Source organism: Mastigoproctus giganteus, chromosome 1 (assembly GCF_048544385.1).
Source record: "Mastigoproctus giganteus isolate SK-2022 chromosome 1, ASM4854438v1, whole genome shotgun sequence".
NCBI classification, from domain to species: Eukaryota; Metazoa; Arthropoda; class Arachnida; order Uropygi; family Thelyphonidae; genus Mastigoproctus; species Mastigoproctus giganteus.
The window spans coordinates 226,478,392-226,499,141 of NC_143575.1; the positions used below are offsets into that span (position 1 = coordinate 226,478,392).

At 37.9% G+C, this 20,750-nt stretch overlaps 1 protein-coding gene across 1 annotated transcript in view; it reads left to right on the plus strand.

The window, feature by feature from the left end:
* Arp8 (Actin-related protein 8) overlaps nucleotides 1-20,750 on the plus strand; it is a 158,644-nt gene that overhangs the window by 24,997 nt on the left and 112,897 nt on the right. Inside the window, exons 3-4 of the mRNA XM_090384593.1 lie at nucleotides 3,972-4,082; nucleotides 17,173-17,277. Coding sequence (XP_090240719.1) covers nucleotides 3,972-4,082; nucleotides 17,173-17,277 — 216 coding nt within the window. The remainder of the gene's footprint in view (nucleotides 1-3,971; nucleotides 4,083-17,172; nucleotides 17,278-20,750) is intronic.

The following is a 20,750-nucleotide window of genomic DNA, read 5'->3' on the forward strand; positions in this document are numbered from 1 at the left end:
GTTGAATGCAATGTGCTATCATCAGCAAAACTATGGATAGGATTTCCAGTCAATGGAAGAAGGTCATTGATATACAAGAGGAAAAGAGTGGGGGAAAGAATTGAACCTTGGGAGACACCGGCATTAGAGGAGAAGTTAGAAGACAGAGAGCCATCTACAATCACCCTCAGCAAGCGATCAGAGAGAAAACTGGATAACCAATTACTAAAAACAGTTGGCAAACCATAAGATGGAAGCTTGTTTAGAAAACCATTATGCCAAACATGATCAAAAGCCTTTGAGATGTCAAGAGCAACTACTTGTGTTTCACCAAACCTTTCCATTGAATTAGTCCATAAATGGGTAACATAAGTCAGAATATCACCAGTGGATCGACACTGACGGAATCTATACTGGCGATCGCTGTCAGACGGAAGGTTTCTAGGTAGTTTAAAAGTTGGCCTCTCCATTACTTTAGAAAGAGTAGAAGTAATTGCAATGGGACGATAATTGGATGGGAGGGATTTGTCACCCTTTTTTAGGAACTGGCTGGATATGGGCAAATTTCCAAGCAGAAGGAAAAACACCTTTGGAATAAGAAAGTGAAAAAAGGAGGCAAAGACTAGGAGTAAGTTCAGGAGCACAGGTTTTGAGAACAAGTGGAGAAATACCATCAGGACCTGGAGCTTTCTTAGCATCAAGATTCATCAAAATCCTTCTGAATCCTTTTGACGGAAGACCACAGTAGGCATTGAATGGAGCATGTTTGGAATGGTGGAAGGTGTTTTACCAAGATCATTAATACATGAGCTGGAAGAAAAATGGGATGCTAGCAGGTCAGCTTTATCCTTGGCTGAAGTGACAACAGAACCATCTGCTTTGGACAGAGGTGGGAGCAGAGATGGGCAAAAGTTGCGACCAATAGCTTTGGCAAGAGACCAGAATGCTCGGCTACCATTAGGACAAGAAGCAAGTTTTCTACTCTTAGCCTGTTCAAACTCTAGTTTGGACTGATTAATAACTGCTTTACAATTGTTGCGAGCTATGGTGTAGACAGAAAATGAAACTGAAGAATTAGAAACAAGCCAATTACGATATGCAACATTCTTCTCTTGGACAGCCTTAGCACATTTATTGGAAAACCAAGGTTTAGATAAAGGATGAGATTTTAAAGAGGAGTGTGGGATAAAGGATTCCATTCCTGCAAGAATAATTTCACTGACACGATCTGAGCAAACGTTGACATCAGAAGTTTTGAAACAGTAATCCGACCAAGGAAAAGAAGAAAAGAAGTCTCGCAGGTCATCCCATTTTGCATTCTTGTAATGCCAAACAACACGAGGTTGGGAATAGCCATGAGATAGAGGTTCCATTGGAGAAGAGACAATCACCAAGTTGTGATCTGAAGTGCCTAAAGGACCTCTCACTTCAACCGTGTTCTTAAAAGGGTTGTTTGTGAGAAAAAAATCAAGCGTATTGGCTGTATGATTAGGATTGTCCGGTATTCTTGTAGGTAAATGAACAATCTGTGCTAGGTCATTAGTAATTGCAAAAGCCTCAGCATCTCGACCTGCTGGGTCTGTGTGACCAGAAAACGGAAGCCAGCTGGAGTTGTGAACATTAAAATCACCAAGGAAAATGACCTCACTGTTAGGAAAGTTGGACTGGAGAAAGTCAAGTTGCAAAGAGAGGAAGTCAAAGAGCTTCAAGTGATTAGTGGAGTTAGGAGAACAGTAGAGACAACAGGTGAATTTGACACAATGAGGTAGAGAGGTTTTAAGCCAGAGAAGATCAAAGAGAGTAGTTTCCAAATTGATTTGAGTATATTCCAGGTCTCTAACAGGGAATATCAGAATGGACATATGCACTAGTACCACCTTTGAGGCGAAAGGAATCATACAGCGAATAATTTGAGCATCTGAGATGAGCAGTAGTTGAATCAACTGAATTGAGATTCTGTCAGAAAAAATACATGGGGTTTGGCAGACTGCAAGTGGAAATGGACATTGTTGTGATTAGAATTGAGACCACGTATATTTGTGAAATGAATTAGGAAGGCCTTGGGAGGTTTAGATCTTTTCGCAGATAAGCTTGCTCTATTAGTTTGACAATTCATGGTGTATTCAATAGTAAGAAAAAGTGGGTGGGACACGTATGAAGTAATGAAATTTTTGGATATGGCATACATGTGGTAAGAATATACCCAGATCCTTGATATAACGTGCCCTCGACAATGCTCCCCACATATACACTACTCGGATTCCCTCCAGTCACTATCTGGCAGAGTAGAGGTAGCAAGATTATACACTAGCTGATCCTGAAGCCTCCTAGAGAGTTACCAATAGGTTCGGTCCGGTGTACTAACTAGCGGCCGGCCTGCGAACACCGTTTTAGAGCTGTACCCTCGAAATGTAAGGAATATGGGATCTCACCACGACGTTCATCATAACCCCAAAAGTCATCAATCATACTGCATGATGGAAGAGATGGGGGAAAGGTTGACCGGAACTTTGCTCTAGAGACTAAACATGGGTTCCACCACTTCAAGCCTCCAATAAGCAAAGTGGTGGTATTTCACCGGTTGATGAGAGTCATCTACCACCTAGTACTGCCTGGTAACATAGAGGGGCGGCGTTCCTCCATGTGGTGTGGGTGCCACACCTCAACCCCTGCTTACGTTGGTTTCCTCGCTACGGCTAACAAAATTTTGATATGGCATTTCCTAACAGCAATAAGAATAGGAATTTTCTTTCTAATTCTAACAGTAAAAGGATAGAAATCAACCATACTGGCCCACTTGATATCAACAGTAACAGTATTGTTGATACTGAACTGGTTACATATTTCATGTTCACATGTTTTTAAACTTAAGAATACCAGAGGCCTAGATAATACTAACAGGGAGTTAATTATACTACAGGAAAGAACAAAAGAGATTAGCAAATGTTTAGCTATTATCATAAGAACATCCTTGGATTCAGGCAAAGTTCCTATAGAATGTAGATATGCAACCATCTCTCCTATTCACAAAGGATGTAATACAGTAACATCTGACATGAAGGGAATTATAATGGAATCACACCGTGTCTTTATTAAGGGAAGATTATGTTTGTTTCTTATCTAATTAGACTATGAAGTTGCTACTAACAAATTAGATGCAAAGAATTATTTTGGTGTCATTTACTTATGTGCATGATTATTTATGAACTTATGAACTAAATGCACAAGGCATAATACGTTTAAGAGTTATGAGTAATAACTCTTTAACTCTTAACGTATTATGCCTTGTGCATTTAGTTATTTTTTTCTAAAATCTATGAATACAAACAATCTACAGTGCATCGTTCAGCCATGGAGACCTTCCTGATGAGCTCTGAGATAGACAATGAAAAAGCGTGAAGTGCAAAAGTGAAAAGGAGTGTAATTGTATCCATTGGCCCTTATTCTGAGATTCTCAAAGAAAGAAATAGGAAATCTTGACAGTCAACCCTGCACGCTTTCTTCATAAAAAAGGAAGATCCCCAAGCAGGGACTTCATCAGAGAAGTAAAATCTCTGCATTACGCCACTGTTAAAAAAGGTCAGTGCAGGGGCCTTGCAGTGGTTTTTACAAAAACTTTTGGTCTGGGCTTTGAACATACTAAAGGAAATGTACAAAATTTAATTTTTTTATTTAATTAAATTTAGTTTGGTTATTTTATACTGTATTACATTTAATTGATTTATATTCATAAAAATACTGTTTTTACATTCATAGCATTCATTTCAGAGCTTTAAATATAATAATATTATATTACTATATCAATTTTGAGAGTGGCTTGGAACATAACTCATTGAATTACCTTATGTAATTAGGTTCATTTTATATAGTTTTTTTTTTTTTTTTTTTTGCAACAGTTCCTTTAGGAATGGAACCCCATCATAAACAGAGGGCTTCCTATGCATATAGTTTCAAAATTATAATATCTGCTATAGTTTGTTTTTAACTTCTAGGATTCAGAAGTAACAGCAACAATGGAAGAGACACAAGCAGTTGTTAGTAGTGTCCTTTCATCCTGCCTTACATCTGAAGGGAGAATACGTTACTCTGTGTCTTCAGAAAAGGTAATTTATAGTAGCTTATTTAATTAGCTAGTTGCATTCCTTGATAGTGAGTTCTTAACTTATCAACAAGTATGTTTTGTTTTATAATGCAATTGGGCATTTGGATGGGAGGAGGATTTCTACTCCAAATTTAAATGCTTATAAGTATTCATATTTGCAAAATGATGATGCAAGGGAGAAAAGTTCATGTTGCATTAACCATTTAAAAAAAAAAAAAAACATTATTGAATGTAACATATATTTCATTTCTTCTGTTAATTTAATTTCAGTATTTATCCAATTTGTGTCTGATATGTAAGTGCATCATGTCCAAGTTAAGAGGAATTTTTTCGGTAAGAAATTAGTGTCAGAATGCAAATTTTCTTGCATCTGGTCTAGAGTTATCATTTAGTAATATAAATCTAAGTCCTCTTTTCACTTGTATGGCTGGCTGGCTGTATGCATGTGTTGCCACAAGTGTGGAGGTTGCAGTTTCAAACACCTGCACTGTCACAAAATATGCATGGCCCATTGTGAACTGTGGCACTAAAAATCCAGAAATCTAACTGCCCTTAATAGTTCAATATGTATGCATTTACAATAGATTTTTAAATTCTTCTGGCCTCAGCTGTCTTTCAGGGGTCCCCAACCTTTTTCATCGGAGGGCCACATAGAAAATTCATACCAAATGGCGGGCCGGAGTCGGTGCAATTTTGACGACGAAAAACACTGTAAACCAAAATATGCAATTTTAGCGACTTTACCAGGACAAACAGGGTGTACAAGATAGAAAAACTATAAAAAATTATAAACAAGGGATATTTATTGTAAATAAAGACAGTCGTATTAAAAATCACAATTTTTATTATTATAATCACATTTGATATTACAGAAATAGCAAATCAATGAGATGTTCGTAGTTGTTTTGATTTAGCAATAATTGAAATGTTAGGTTTAATAGTAGAAGTTCCCAATCTTAAAAAGTCTTGCAAATGTTCATGTCATTCTTGATCGATGTTTGGATTTTATATACCGTATTTTATTTTTGACTATGTTTGTTCACATAGGTAAGTGCTACCAAAAATAGAAATTATTCTTCTTGCTAATTTTTTTAATTCTGGAAATTCATTTTCTGTCAAAGTTTTATAAAAGTTAATTAATGTTTCATTTTTCAATAATGTTTTCAGGTTATCGTTACTTTAAAGATCTATGATTTCTAATTGTAGATCTTTATCTATTTGTGAAACATTTACATCAAATGGATTCTGAAATAATGTAAATAATTTTCTGTTGTTTTCGAAATCAACAAATCAATCAACAAATTCTTCCATCAATAATTCAAGGTTTCGGACAAAATTTTCAGTAGAAAAATCACAATTGAGCATATTATTATAGAAACTTTCACAACACAAAAAATGGGAAAAATTATTTTGTTCAGTTTGATTTTTAAATAATTCTAATTTTGTCTGAAATGCTTTAATATTGTAGAACAAGTCATTTACAAGTAGATCGCAGCTTTGAAGTTTTTTATTCAGTGTATTCAAATATTCACAAATATCTTTTAAAAATGCAAGTTCCCATAACCATTTAGAGTTTGTTAATTCTGGGACTGGTTTTAATTTTTCGTTCATGAATATGTCTATTTCGGTTCTGAGTTGAAAAAATCTTTTTAACACATTACCACGACTCAACCATCGCACCTTCATATGATACAACAAATCACCATATTCGCTTTCGATTTCCTCCAAGAAAATTTTAAACTGACGATGGTTCAGGCCATTTTTGCGTATAAAATTCACAATGCTAGTTATAGTCGACACAATTGAGTTCGAAGACAAAAATTTACCGCACAATGATTGCTGGTGAATAACACAATGAAATTGCATAGGTCTTTCGATGTTTTTGGAATCAAAATATTTATTAACATGGCCGATGAAACCAATATTTTTTCCAACCATATTCTTTGCACCATCGGTCGTAATTGCTGTCAACAATTCTCAATCAAGCTGCAGGTCTTCAAACACTTTTGATACGCTATAAAATATGTTTTCACCAGAGGTGCTATTTTTCAAGCTTTCAAGTGCAGCCAGTTCTTCTGTGACTTCAAAATTTTGATTTATACCGCATATGTAAATGAGTAACTGTGCTGTGTTGGTAATATCTTCACTTTCATCAATTGCAATCCAAAAATTTATAAAATCTGTAACTTTTTGTTTCAGCTGATCTTTAACATTAGCAGACAAAAGTCTTCGATTCTTCTTGCTAAAGTTGGTGCTGATAAACTTATAGCAGTGAAGTGCTTAACTTGATCGGATCATATTTCTTCTGCAATTGATAGGCACACTCTTTTCACAAACTCGCCATCAGTAAAAGCTCTCCCGTCTTCAGCAATGATTTGAGATGCTCGCAAACTAGCTCTAATTAAATTTAAATTCTGATTAGTGAAACATGTCATCTGTTATTGTTGCCTCTTGAAATCAAAGCTCAGCTCTTGTAATCAAAATTTCTTGTTTCCCAACTCTCCTTGAAGTTTATCGTAAGTTGAGGCATGTTTTGTCATATAATGCTGTTTCAAATTATATTCTTTCAACACAGAAACTGCTTCCTTACATATAAGGCAGATACATCGGTTATTATCCCTTATAAAAAGCGTCTCCGTAGCCAGGTGGGAAGGAGCAGCAGTGCGTACCACACGCTTCTTGATTAGACCGGGGTTCGAGCCCGTCACCACCAAATATGGAGGATGCGGAAAGGTCAAGGAATGACCACCGCATATTCCGGAGCAATATGGCCTTAGTTGCTAATGCTCCTAAAAACCAAACAACAACAACAACAACAACAACAACCCTTATAAAAAAATAATTAATCAACCAAAGTTCATTGAAGACACGACATTCGGAATCAATTTTTCTTTTCCTTGACATCTTGATTCGCTAAAAGTAAAATTAAAAATTCAGAGTTAAATAAAATTAAAAATAATATGCATTTATACAAATAGCACTAATAAATTGTTGCACATGATAATCGGTGCAGCGGCCCAACGATTACGGTCTGAATGAGAATAGCTGACCAGGAGAAAGATTAATACGTGTACTCGTCTTTACATTGCAAACTGCAAAGAACGCATTACATACAATTCTTTCACTAATACTTACGTAATTAATATTTAGATTAGTGTTTAGCAATTGTTTTAACAGTCGCTTATTTAACTTTACTATTTCACCTTTTGACAACTTGTGTTCGCCTGAAATACTCGAGGCTATAAACTTATAGCCTTGGGCACTCGCACTGTTGGGATTTCCGACATCGCAAGAAACACTGCTGCCAAGTGGAAGCACACAGAGTTGCAACAATGTTACAAAATTATATTTGGATGCATTTACATTATATTTTGATTAAAAATATCCTTATATACAATATGTAGCAACCAAAAAAGATTTCTATAGAATAAATTTCACGAGGTGGATAAAATAGTCTGGCGGGCCATAGGTTGGGGACCCCGACCCCTGGTCTAGAAAATAAAAGGATATTTATTAATTTTTTAAATATTTTTCCTTGCTGCTAAAATTTCATGAGAAAACTCTAGAGGTCTCAAGATGTTTGAGCTTTAATTTCTCATGAAGTTTCTCAGAACAAGATCTCTTCTTTCATAACAGTGCTTACAATGATGTGGCCTTGGTAACTATGGAGAAAATCTGATTTAGGGTATGGACTGTTATCACCTTAACCTTCTTTATGCCACTTCTAGATGAAGCTAAAGTTCAGTCTGTTACATTGAAAATGGCAAACAAGATAACTGGCCACCTTTTTTTCTTATCTTCTTAAAGCACTTGGAATATTGATATTTGTGCATTTATGAGGAACATTGTGTTCTTCATAAATACACAGGTGTATTCCTCATTTCTTGAGAATGGAGAACAAATAACAAAAGAGAGTGGTGGAGATCTGTGCAAAGAATAATGATATTATTTCTTTGATATCCTTCTTTGCTTCCTGTTTTTCCTGTAGTTGCACCATTTCCTTTAATAGGTCTTCTTAATATGCTTGCAGCAGTATTTTTAACATCATTTGTATCAGATTCTTCAATCCATTCACAAGTGAATGGATTTGAAGTGATTTCTAGTGAGTACATGGGTGGTTTTTTTTTTTTTTTTGTTAGTTGTTGGCGCATCGGCTTCTGTGGCCATAATGCACCTCCCAAAGTTTTTGCATTTTACTCTGATCCAAGCCCGAGGCAGGATTCGAACCCGCGACCTTTGGGTTCAACAAATGGAGCCGCCAATTACCATGGATGAGCTACAGGAAGCTGCAACACAAATGCACAACAAGAAATGCCCTGGCCCTGACCTCTTGGACCCAGAACTCGTTAAGAGGGCGGTGGAGCACATACCGGAACCCCTGTTGCACCTCTTCAACTGCTGCCTCAGAGTGGGCCATTTCCCAACTAGCTGGAAAACAGCACATCTGAAGCTCATCCTGAAAAACCCAACTAAACCACCTGAACAACCAAACTCTTACCGTCCCATAGCACTGCTATCAACACTAAGTAAACTCCTGGAGAGAATACTACATTGAAGAATACTCAGCCACTACAAAGAAGCTAACCTAGAGTCACCCAGACAATATGGGTTCAAACCCGGACTCTCCACGATTGAAGCAATTCGGAACCTCCTAGAAAGCGTGGCGCCTCCGTAGCCAGGTGGGAAGGAGCAGCAGTGCGTAGCACACGCTTCTTGATTAGACCAGGGTTCGAGCCTGTCACCACCAAATACGGAGTTTGCGGAAAGGTCAGGGAATGACCACCGCATATCCCCGGAGCAATATGGCCTTAGTTGCTAATGCTCCTAAAAACCAAATAACAACAACAACCTAGAAAGCGCAGCACAATGTAATGAAAAGTACTTCCTGGTAATTGCGGTCGACTTCGCCGGGGTGTTCGACACCCTCTGGTGGCCGAGCGTCCTGGGCAGACTCCGCAAGGCAAAAATCCCCATGAATTTATATAATTACATTAGATCCTACCTCTCAGATAGAAAAATCAGGGTAATGGCACCGTTCCGGAGCCTGACAAGATTGGTCCGCAGGGGCTGCCCGCAGGGATCTGTCCTGGGGCCGCTCCTGTGGAACATTGTTTTTGATGAATTCCTGGCACTCGACTTGGGTGATGTCAACGCACAAGCTTTCTCGGATGATCTCGTCCTAACGGTGGCAGCGAGCTCTAGATCACAGTTAGAAGCCCATGCAAACCATGCACTGCAAGTGCTCCAGGACTGGGCAAACCTGCATACACTGGAGATTTCCCCCACCAAAACGAACTCAATTCTACTGAGAGGAACACTCAATATCAGACGGCCGCCCCAGATAAAAGTAAGGGGAAGCACAATCAAACTGGCAAAACAGATGAAATACCTAGGCATTATCCTAGATTCCAACCTGTCCTTTAAACAACACCTCTTATATCTGAAGGAGAAGCTGAGAAAATACGCAGCACTAGTAGTCAGAGTAACACGCAGAGACTGGGGACTAAAGAAAAGAACATTATCCCTCTACTATAAAGCAATTTTCATCCCAGCAATTACTTATGGAGCCCCAATATGGTACGTCAAAGCAAGAACTGCAGTAAATAAAAGAATCCTTGATACAATACAGCGAAAAATACTCCTCACATCACCAGGGCGTGTAACATGGTGAGTACCTGTGTGCTGCAGGTCCTGGCGGGAACTCTCCCTCTGGACCTGGAGGTGGCGAGATGTGGGTTGATGTACTACCTGGCAAAGGGAACACCGACCACGTTTGACACTTTTACACTGGACCCTACAAACAACCACCGAATGGAAAAACAGAAAATCATGGAACACCTGAAAGAAACTTTGCAGAGGAGATGGCAAGAGATGACCAAGGGTGAAGTCACACGAAAATTTATACCCTACGTAGACAAGACCTATCCAAAAGCCCCTGAATGGTTCTACCCAGGACTGAACACCACCTTCCTCCTGACGGGCCATGGGCCCTTTAACGCAAAACTGAATGCATTTGGACTGACCGAGGACCCAACTTGCACCTGTGGCAATATGGAGACGTGGCAACATATCATGCACAAATGTGAATGCTATGAGGAACAAAGATTAGTACTCATCACCAGTATAAAGTTTGTACCAAAAGACAATGAGCATCACCTCCTGGATTCGGAAGATGAGTACACCGCGTTCAGCCGCTATGCCCAGGACATCTTTAACAGAAGGAGAACAGAAATCGCTATCCGCAACAGTATGGAAACATCTGAATAGAAGAACTCCATTGAAACTAACCAAGGAGGAGACATTCAAGACTACAGCATGAACATTACCGCATGACTACAACCAATCAGAAGAAATTACCAACAAAGATAACTCTCCATTCGTGACCTGGTGCAAATGGCCAGGACTGATGCTCTCAACGAATATGACTACCTGAATTGACATCAAAGCAGTACTACAAACTGACCAGAGTCATCACTCCTCTTCCTGATCCCATAAGATGAACACGAGACAAGTGAGACTGAACCAAGACTGTGACCTACCTGAAGTGACACGGAACTGAACATCCAAAAACCATGACTGTGACCGCAGCTACGCTGTTGCCTCACCGTTCGGCGATCTGGGTTGGACACCTAGTCTGGCCCACTTTCTCTCCGTATCCTGGCGGTGGGAGGGGCCGGGACTGTCCCCTCCCCCGTCTCCCCCGTTTACTTCTCCTGGTGCGGCATGGGCATGCCACACTGATATCTGGGGTCGTCTACCCTATTGGCCTCATACTTCTGTCTTTCCCCTCCAGTCTTCAGTCTTTCCCCCCACTCTCTCTCTCTCTCTCTATACATCACAGTGTACACTCCACACGACAAAAATTTAAACTTCCAAATTATAACAGCCAAATCGTGCATCAATTCCGAAACTTAACCTCATTAGCGAACCACCCCTTAAAATCGCATTATTATTATTATTTTTATTTATTTTATTTTATTTATTATTACTATTTTTTTATTTTTTATTTATTTTTTATTTTTTTTTATTTTATTTATTTTATTATTTTTTTTTATATATACAGTGAAACTTCCCCTTAACAGACAGCCATGGGGAATGAAAATCTGTCCGTTAAAGAGAAGTGTCCGCTAACAAGAAGTCTGAGGGAGAAAAAAAAAAAGAAAGAAAGAAAAATCGTTAAACGTTTAATGTAAAATTAAATTAAAATATATACAGATTTTGCACAATATTTTTGTAAATAATATACATACAATTGTGCTATGCATATTATGACTTTATCTTAAGAAAAATACATACAGTAATCACTTATTTTCTTCTGCACCTTCTTCCGGCTGATAATTTTGTTTTCAACAGTTGTTTGGAGTGAAGAAACCATCGAAAGTCCTTCAGTATCTTCTTCAGCGGCGAAAAACATTTTTAAACGATTTATTTGTACGAGCGCTTCTTCTATTTTCATCGGTGGTTCGTCGTTAATATGTTCTTCGACAGAATGACCTCCTTCCATTTCTTCATCCTCATGAGGAACTTCTTGAAAAATATCGATGATAATGTCGTTGATATCTAGAGCACCATCTTCTGTAGTGAGGTTCGAGTCTATATCTTTGTAGCCAGGGTCACTTGCAGCTGAAGTATCGTACATTATCAATAGATGTTGAAGTTCTTGTTCTTCTTGGTGCTCCACATTGCTGTTCACAATTTCAATTTTTGCGTTTGACAAGCCAGACTTTACAAAACAGTTCACGACAGTTTGTTTTCTAATTGCGTTTACTGAAGAGGAAATCCATTGAATTGCATCTAGGATGCTGAGTTTCTTTGCAAGGTCACTAGCACATGTTACATCGTTCATGTTTGCAATGAGATGTCTTAAAACACGTTTTCTGTAGTGAAGTTTAAAATTTTTTATTATCCCTTGATCCAAGGGCTGACACCGCAGATGTGTTTGGTGGCAGAAAAACGATTTGAATGTTGGACAATTCAATGTGCGGGTGAGATGCAGCATTATCCATGAAAAGAATAATTTTTCTGTTTTGACGAATCATGTTTTGGTTAAAGTGACTTATCCATTCGCTCATGATATCTCGTATCATCCACCCTTTTTTAATAGACTTCCAGTCAACATTCAAAATATTCAACTTTATGCCCTTGAAACAACGAGGATTTTGTGGTTTTCCTATAACAAGAGGTTGTTCAAAGTCTCCCAGCATATTTGTACACAATAGTACAGTCAAGCGTTCCTTAGAAATGTTTCCGCCCTGGCACTTTTCGTTTTTTAGACTCATTGTTTTTTCAGGAAGAGCTTTAAAAAACAACCCTGTTTCATCACAGTTGTAAATATCCTTAGCTTCAAAATCACGATATAAATCTTCCAATTTGACGGTCCACTCTGTTACAACCCCAGTATCAACAAATCCACCTTCACCACTTACGGTTTTCCAAGAAATTTTATGCAGAGTTGAACTTGTCTAGCCATCCCACAGAAGCTTTGAACTCATTTACTCCGATAGATTTCGCAACCTCCAAAGCCTTTTCCCTAATAATAGGCCCATTAATGGGAATTTTTTTTAGCACGTGCGCGACAAAACCACTCATACGTAACAGTGTCAATTTGAAGTCCAACAGTTTTCGGGAATGATTTTTGAATCTGATCATTTCCGTGTTGCCAAATTTTTTTTTTTTTTTTTTTCTTTGGGATGTCGCTTACCTGCGTCTTCCCGATTTTGAATTTTGCAGCGAGATTGCGAACACTATTTTTTTCCGATCATACGCATTAATGAGTTCGACTTTATCTTTTAAAGTTAAATGTTTACGATAAGACATTGTGCAGTTCACACGACACTGAACAAAACTGAAAACTGAAACTGAAAAGACGAAAGGCCGACCATATCCCCCCCCCCCCTGCACACACTGAATTCATCAGAAGTTTTACACGTGCCTTAAAATTCTTGAAAAAGGGTTTAGAGCCGCGACGTAAACCTTGATAAAATTCAGAGAATCGGAAATAGAAAATAAACACACGATTGAGGCAATACGTGGAAGAAAAGTTCTTAGAAAAAGGGCCGTGAGCTCTCCCGCAGTCCGTTATGGGGAGATCAAATTAAGTGCTAATCTAAACGAAACAGTGCAGATTGCCTGTCTGCGTCCGTTACAGAGAATGTCCGCTAGACAGAAGCTGCAAACACGTTAAAACCAATGGAGGTGAGTTGGGGAATTTGAAAATGTCCGTTGTAGAGAGATGTCCGTTAACGAGAGGTGTCCGTTAGGAGAAGTTTCACTGTATATATATATATATTTTTTTTTTTTTTTTTTTAGGCCCTAGCCACTGAAATCTCACGAAATTAGGTGGAAGGGCCTGCCAGAGTAAATAATTATGCTAGGTGTACCTGGTCTGCCTCCACGGGGCTGAGTGTGGGCAACGTTGGGCCCCTGCAGGGGTCTAGCGGCTAAATGGCCAGAGGAACAACGATACACAACACAATACTTCCAAATCCCATACACTTTTAAATCTCTGGCCTTAATAGTGATCTGTTACACCCACAAAGAAAACCATGCGGAGATGGGGGAAACCCCTGGTGCCGACGAACACACTTTACCTTTGGGTTGCCAAGCAGGCACTTTACCCACGTGGCTAGCCCGGTCAGCAGTACATAGGTGTGCTGACTGTACCAAAAGACAATTTAAATATCTATTAGAATACATTAGGCCCAATTTAAGTATTCCTCCAATATAGTATTAATTTTTTATCTGCATTATTAAGTAGTTTTTAATTAGCAAAGTATAACTTAGCTGATTTATAGAGCTTCTTAATGTACCGTTATGTAATCGACTTAATAATAATAATAGCAATAAGAGCTTAATTGACTATATTCAGCTCAATTCATCTGCTTAATTACATGATATTGAGTGGAAATGAAGTTTAAAATAAGTTAAGATAAATAAAGACAGAATTGTTAAAAACCTGTAATTAAAATTTGCTCAAGGAAGAAGAAGTGCACCACCTCGTCCCTGGTTGTTATTTATAAAATATTAATATTAATATGAGAACAAGGTGAAGCCAATAGTCACAACGAGCGACTTTTGTGAAAAACGCCTTCAGTTGGCAATGATAGGAGAAAAGGAATTATGTATTTAAAGAATTCCTATGAATTTCCTAGCTATGAATGCCTAGAAATTCATAGCTAGCAAATACCCTTCACATCTAATTCAACACACAATTTCTGTTGCAAGAAATAATGTCAATAACCCACAGAACAACAAACAAAACACACACATTGTCTTCCCCTATCACAGCGGACTCGCTAGACAGCTTTGCCGAGTGTTTGCCAATACAGACATAACGTTAATATTTTCTTCATATAATAAATTAGGGACCATATTTAATACATATAAAGAGACACACGAATATCCAATAAGCAACATCAACAACGTTATATGTTTAATTAAATGTCAATCCGGTTGTACCACACATGCTAAACCGTGAGCACTACTGCAAAATATGGCACCACAAAAACTTCCAATACACGTGCTTATTACCACCATAATAGCTTCAGAACTAATCTAGCTGGCACCAAACTTACACAACACGTGCACTCTTACAACCACAATCCCCTAATCGATTCAGCCATCTCAATTATTAAATTAAGATCTAGTTACAAAATCTTCCAACATGAGGTGTTTGTCGTAGAATGGTGTCTCCATAACACTAAATTTAATGTTCTAAACACGAAACTTCCAACCAACCTTTCACCGGTCTGGAACCTTACGCACGTAAAGTTCCCACATGTCTCGAAATGCATTATGGGAACATAGGAATTCTTTAAATACATAATTCCTTTTCTCCTATCATTGCCAACTGAAGACATTTTTCACGAAAGTCGCTCATTGAGACTATTGGTTTCACCTTGTTCTCATATTAATATTTTATAAATGACAACCAGGAAAGAGGTAGTGCACTTCTTCCTTGAGCAAATCTTAATTTCAGGTTTTTAACAATTCCGTCTTTATTTATTTTAACTTATTTTAAACTTCATTTCCACTACAATACCATGTAACTAAGCAGATCAATTGAGGTGAGTACCATCAATTAAGCTCTTATTGCTATTATTATTACAAAGTATAACAATAAAAAATTCTTAAAATATTCTTTCTGGTTCCATGTTTATGCACCTGATGTACCCACTCCTTTGTTAATTTTCCAAAGAGCTTTGTTTTCTTGCTTTGTGTTGCCAATCATTGGAAGTGAGGTAGTTGAGAAATAATTATTTTTGGTTAACAAGACTACTATTACTAAAGATATTTGTTCTTATTATTCAGTATAGTGTCAGAATAAATAAAATTTTCAAGTGTGCCATTTTAAACAATTTCTTGCCTTTTATTCCAAAATAGCTAAATAGTACGTAAAGTAAACCACTTGCCCACCCTTGACTTTTTTTTTTTTTTTTTTTTTTTTCACTTCCCTTCTAGAGTTTAAATTTTGCTGTTTGCTAGCATTGCATGCTTCAACACATCTAATTTAATTTAACTTCTGATTAAATCTCTTTTGTTTGCCGACCGGGCTAGCCGAGTGGGTAAAGTACCTGCCCGGCAACCCAAAGGTCGCGGGTTCGATTCCCGCCTCGGGCTTGGATCAAAGTACTGCAAAAACCTTGGGAGGTGCAATATGGCCACAGAAGCCGATGCACCAATAACTACCAAATCAAAAAAAAAAAAAAAAAAAAAAAATCTTTTGTTTATAGACAATTACAACATTTATTTGATGCTTTAATGAACAAAAATGGCACACTGAAACAAAGTGGTGTGGCACATGGTATAAGAACAGTGCAGAAGTTACATGATCTGATTTATTTATTTTTTTTTTTTTTTGATTTTTTTCTTATCTTATCTTATCTTCCTTCATGGATTAGGCGATCCGCCTGTTCCGATCTCGAAGAGTTCTGCCCATCTTTTCTTTGGTCTTCCTCTGTCTCTTTTTCCTTTTGCTCTATATGTATAAACTAATTTAGGGAATCTATTATCTTGCATTCATTCTACATGTTCTTTCCATCTTTGTCTATATTCTATAATTTTTCCATTAATTGAGTAAATCTTTAATTCCTTTCTAATATTTACATTCGGTATTTTATCTAATTTTGTACATCCTTTAACATATCTTAAAAATTTCATTTCTGCAGCTTGTATTCTATTAATGTCTCTTTGTTTCGGTATCCATGTTTCAGAACCATAAAGAAGTGTTGGTATTGCCATTACTTTGTAAAATTTCAATTATGTTTCTTTCCTTGTTTTCTTAGCCAGAGTTCTTTTTATTGTTTCACATATATTTTGAAATTTCACCAATTTCTGGTTCATATCTTCTTCGACATCATATGTTATATCACATCCTAGATATTTAAAATGTTTTGCTTGTTCTAATAACTATTTTTGTTCTCACCGTATTTTTCCCTTTAAAAGCCATTGTTCTAGTTTTCATTGTTGATATTTTGACTTTATATTCTTCTGTTGTTTGGTTTAATTTAAATACTGCTCTTTGTAAATTCTTTTCACTATCTTGAATAATTACTTGATCATCTGCAAATAACAGTGTATTAATCCTATTCTTTGTATTTAAATATATACCTGTATTAATTTTTTCTTTCCATTTACATATCATATCCTCGATATATATGTTAAACAGCGTTGGTAACAAGCTACATCCCTGTCTAACTCCTTGATTTATTATACTTTCTTCTGTTAATTTGTTACCTGTATCTATTACTATTTTTGTTCCTTGATATAAACTCTGTATTATTTTTGTAAGATGCTTTGGGTATCCTTTATTACTCAATATGTCCCATAGTTTTCGTCTGTTTATTTTTTTTTTGTTATCAAAATAACAAATTTATTTTTGTTATTTTGTTACCAAATTGTTTTAAGCATTTAGCATATATCAAGTTCACATATATTGAGGTCTTACTACATAAGCAATATTATTTAAGCTGTATGTTCATGGAAATCATTCTATAATTATTAATAAAAACATAGGAAAAAATCATGATATTACAAAACATATTATAAAAATAGCCTTATGGATTTTTTTTATTGTTATTATGTTGGATTAGGTAAAAGAACATAACATTCATGTAAAATCAGAAATTTTGGCTGGTAGTTGTGATTTGCATTGGACTAAAGTGGATCCGTCTCAGGATTTTGTAATTGGTGAAGAAGTGAGTAAACTGTATATTTGGTTATTTCTTGTTCTAAAATTATTGCCAGTTTTATAAATTGTATTTTCCCATATATGATAAATGAAATGAGTGTTTGAGAATTGCTTCCGATGTCTTTACAACTTCTTATGATGACTAGAAACATTTTACTTACAGCTCCTTTAACTTTGGAAAAAAAAAAAAAAAATCACAGGCGCAAGATCAGGGCTGTAGGGTGGATGAGGAACACATTTGATATTGATGTTGGCTAAGTACTCAATGATAGTATGAGTAATGTTGAGGTCTTGCATTGTCGTGATATAGCATTCACTCACCTGCATGCAGTTGTGGTCATTTGCAACAAATGTGATCCCACAAAGTGTGCAGTACAGTTCTGTAGTAGTAAGGCCCTATAACAGTCATGCAACATGGCACAACATTCTGATAAACCATTTCTTGAATGTCAGAAAAAGAGATCATAATCTTTTCTGAAGAAGCCAAAACTTTAGATTTTTTCAGGTGTTGCCGATGACATAGATATCCAAACAAAGCTTTGTTGCTTACTCTCTGGATTAAAATGATGAAGCCATGTCTCATCAGTCATTATCACCTTGTACAAAATCTGCAGTACCATCATTGCAGCTTCTGACAAACCTCCATGCGAACTTGCTATTTTGCTCAGTCGTAAGTAGTATTGGAACTGAGCATGCACAAACAGGTGTCATATGCAAATGGTCATGGAGAATACAGTGTGGGCTTCCTACTGATATTGTCAACATCTCTACCAGTTGCCTTACTGTTGTACAACAGTCTTCTCTCATAATTACAGACATCAGTGGTTGGAGCTGCAGTACTGCTGATTTAAACATTCTAAACCACCTGTAAGCTCTGCTCTATGGAAGCATAGATTCACCACGAGCATCTTTTAACATTTATTATGCTTCAGCTAATGTTTTCTTAAGACAGAAACAAAATCTGAGAGCAGTGTTCTGTTCCTCACGTGTCACATCCATTGTTACATAGGCGAAACCGAACAGCATAAACTTGACTGATCACTAAGGTTGCACCATGCGCACAAGTCAACTGCACAGCTGCTGTGTGATGCAGCTTGGTTTGGTCTTAAATTCTACAGCTCAGCAAGAAATAGTTTGATTGTTCATGAAAAATTATGATCATTGGCGTTGGAGAAGCACAGGCTGCATTGGAGAAGAGACCATCACAAAGTTGTAATCTGAAGTGCCTAGAGGACCACTCACTTCAACCATGTACTTAGAAGGGTTGTTTGTGAGAAAAAGATCAAGCATGTTGGCTGCATGGTCAGGATTGTGTGGTATTCTGGTAGGTAAGTGAACAATCTGTGTGAGGTCATTAGTAATTGCAGAAGCCTCAACCAACTGGGGTCCACGTGACTAGAAAACAACCCAACTGGAGTTGTGAACATTAAAATCAGCAAGGAAATTTACCTCACTATTAGGAAAGTTGGACTGGAAAAAGTCAAGTTTTAAAGGGAGGAAGTCAATGAGTTCCAGGTGATTATTGGGGGTTGGGGGAATGATAGAGGCAACAGATAATCAGCCAGAGAAGGTCAAAAAGAGGAGATTCCAACTTACTGTCTCTGAAGGGGATATCAGTATGGACATACATCGATGAGCCAAAACATTATGACCAATTCTTTTGTGACTACTATGATGTAGTCACAGAAGAATTGGATGCATGGAATAACTTTGATATTATATATTTGGATCTTAGAAAGGCTTTTGATACTGTTGCACATGGAAGACTGCTGCACAAATTGGAGCAGTGTGGCATTTGTTGCTATGGATAAAGGGATGGTTGAGTGGCAGAAGACAGAGAGTGGTAATTAATGGACACTGCTCATCGTGGACTAATGTTATTAGTGGAGTCCCTCAGGGTTCAGTGTTGGGTCCATTATTGTTTTCTGTATTTATAAATAATATTGATGATGGTATATCAAGCTTAATGTCCAAGTTTGCAGACGATACAAAGGTTGGCAGGGTTGTTAAGGATGCTACTGACGCTATGCTGCTGCTGCAACAGGATCTGGAAAGGTCGAGCAGATGGGCTGAGAGGTGGCAAATGAAGTTTAACATTGACAAATGTAAAGTACTACATATGGGAAACAGCAACCCCAGAGCAACGTATCAACTCTGTGGTACTACACTGACAGTGGTAGAGAATGAAAAGGATCTGGGGGTAATTGTGCAGGCAGATATGAAGTTCTCTGAGCAGTGCAGACGGGCTGCAAGAGTAGCTCATGGTGTCTTATCAATGATATACAGGAATTTTTCTAGCAGGGATAGGGAGGTGATTATTCCCTTGTATAAGGCAATGGTCAGGCCGCACCTTGAGTACTGTATACAGGTCTGGAGGCCTCATTTCAAGAAGGATTTAGAGCTTCTGGAACGAGTAGAGAGAAGGGCAATAAGGTTAGTGAACGGAACGAAGGGTTGCTCTTATGAAGAAAGTCTTAAGTTTTACAAATTACAGTGTCTGGAGACTAGGCACCAGCGAGGTGATCTGATAGAGGTGTACAAAGCCTTGAATGGTTTGAGCATGCTCAATGCTGATGGGATTCTTCCTCTCGCTCAGAATAATCACCTGAGAGGGCATAAATTCAAATTGAGGAAAGACAGATGTAGGATAGATGTGCGGAAATTTGCCTTTAGTCAGTGGGTAGTTGGTTAGTGGAACAGACTTCCATCCCTTGTTGTGGAAGTTGATAGCCTAAATAAATTTAAGGCTCAGCTGGACAGGTATTTCGAACGAACGGAGGGTTGAAGTGGAAGGGTTTTTTTTTTTTTTTTTTTTTTTGGCTGATGCTGCATAAGCTTGCTTTCTTGCATTATAAGCCTCTACTAATGCTAATGATGTTGGTCCTCCACATGCAGCCAAAACAACTCATACCTGGCAAGGCATGGACGCTACAAAGTGATTTCTAAATTTGTCTTGTGGTATCTTGTACCAACACATAACCAGCAGATCCTTTAACTCCTGTAAGGTCCGTGGTTGAGACGCTGCAGATCGGAGTTGCTGTTCCAACACAAACCACAAATACTCGATGGGATTGATGTCTGGGGAATTTGGAGGCCAGGGCAATACCTGGAAGTCTTCCTCATGTTCCGCAAACCAGTCTTGAACAATCCGGGTGGTGTGTCATGGCGCAGTATCCTGTTAAAAGATGGCACCACCAGAAGACCATTGCATGAAAGGGCGAACCTAGTGAGCAATGATGTTTAGGTAGGTGGTAGACATCAGAGTGCCTGGCACATGGAAGACTGCACCCAGGGTATCCCAGCAAAACATCGCCCAAAGCATGACACCCATGCCACCGGCTTGTTTTCGTCCCACGGTGCATCTAAGCACCATCACTTTCCCAGGTAAATGATGCATGCATACATACCCGGCTGTCCACATGGTGCAACAGGAAATGTGATTTATTGGACCAGACTACCTTCCAATCACTCAAGGTACTC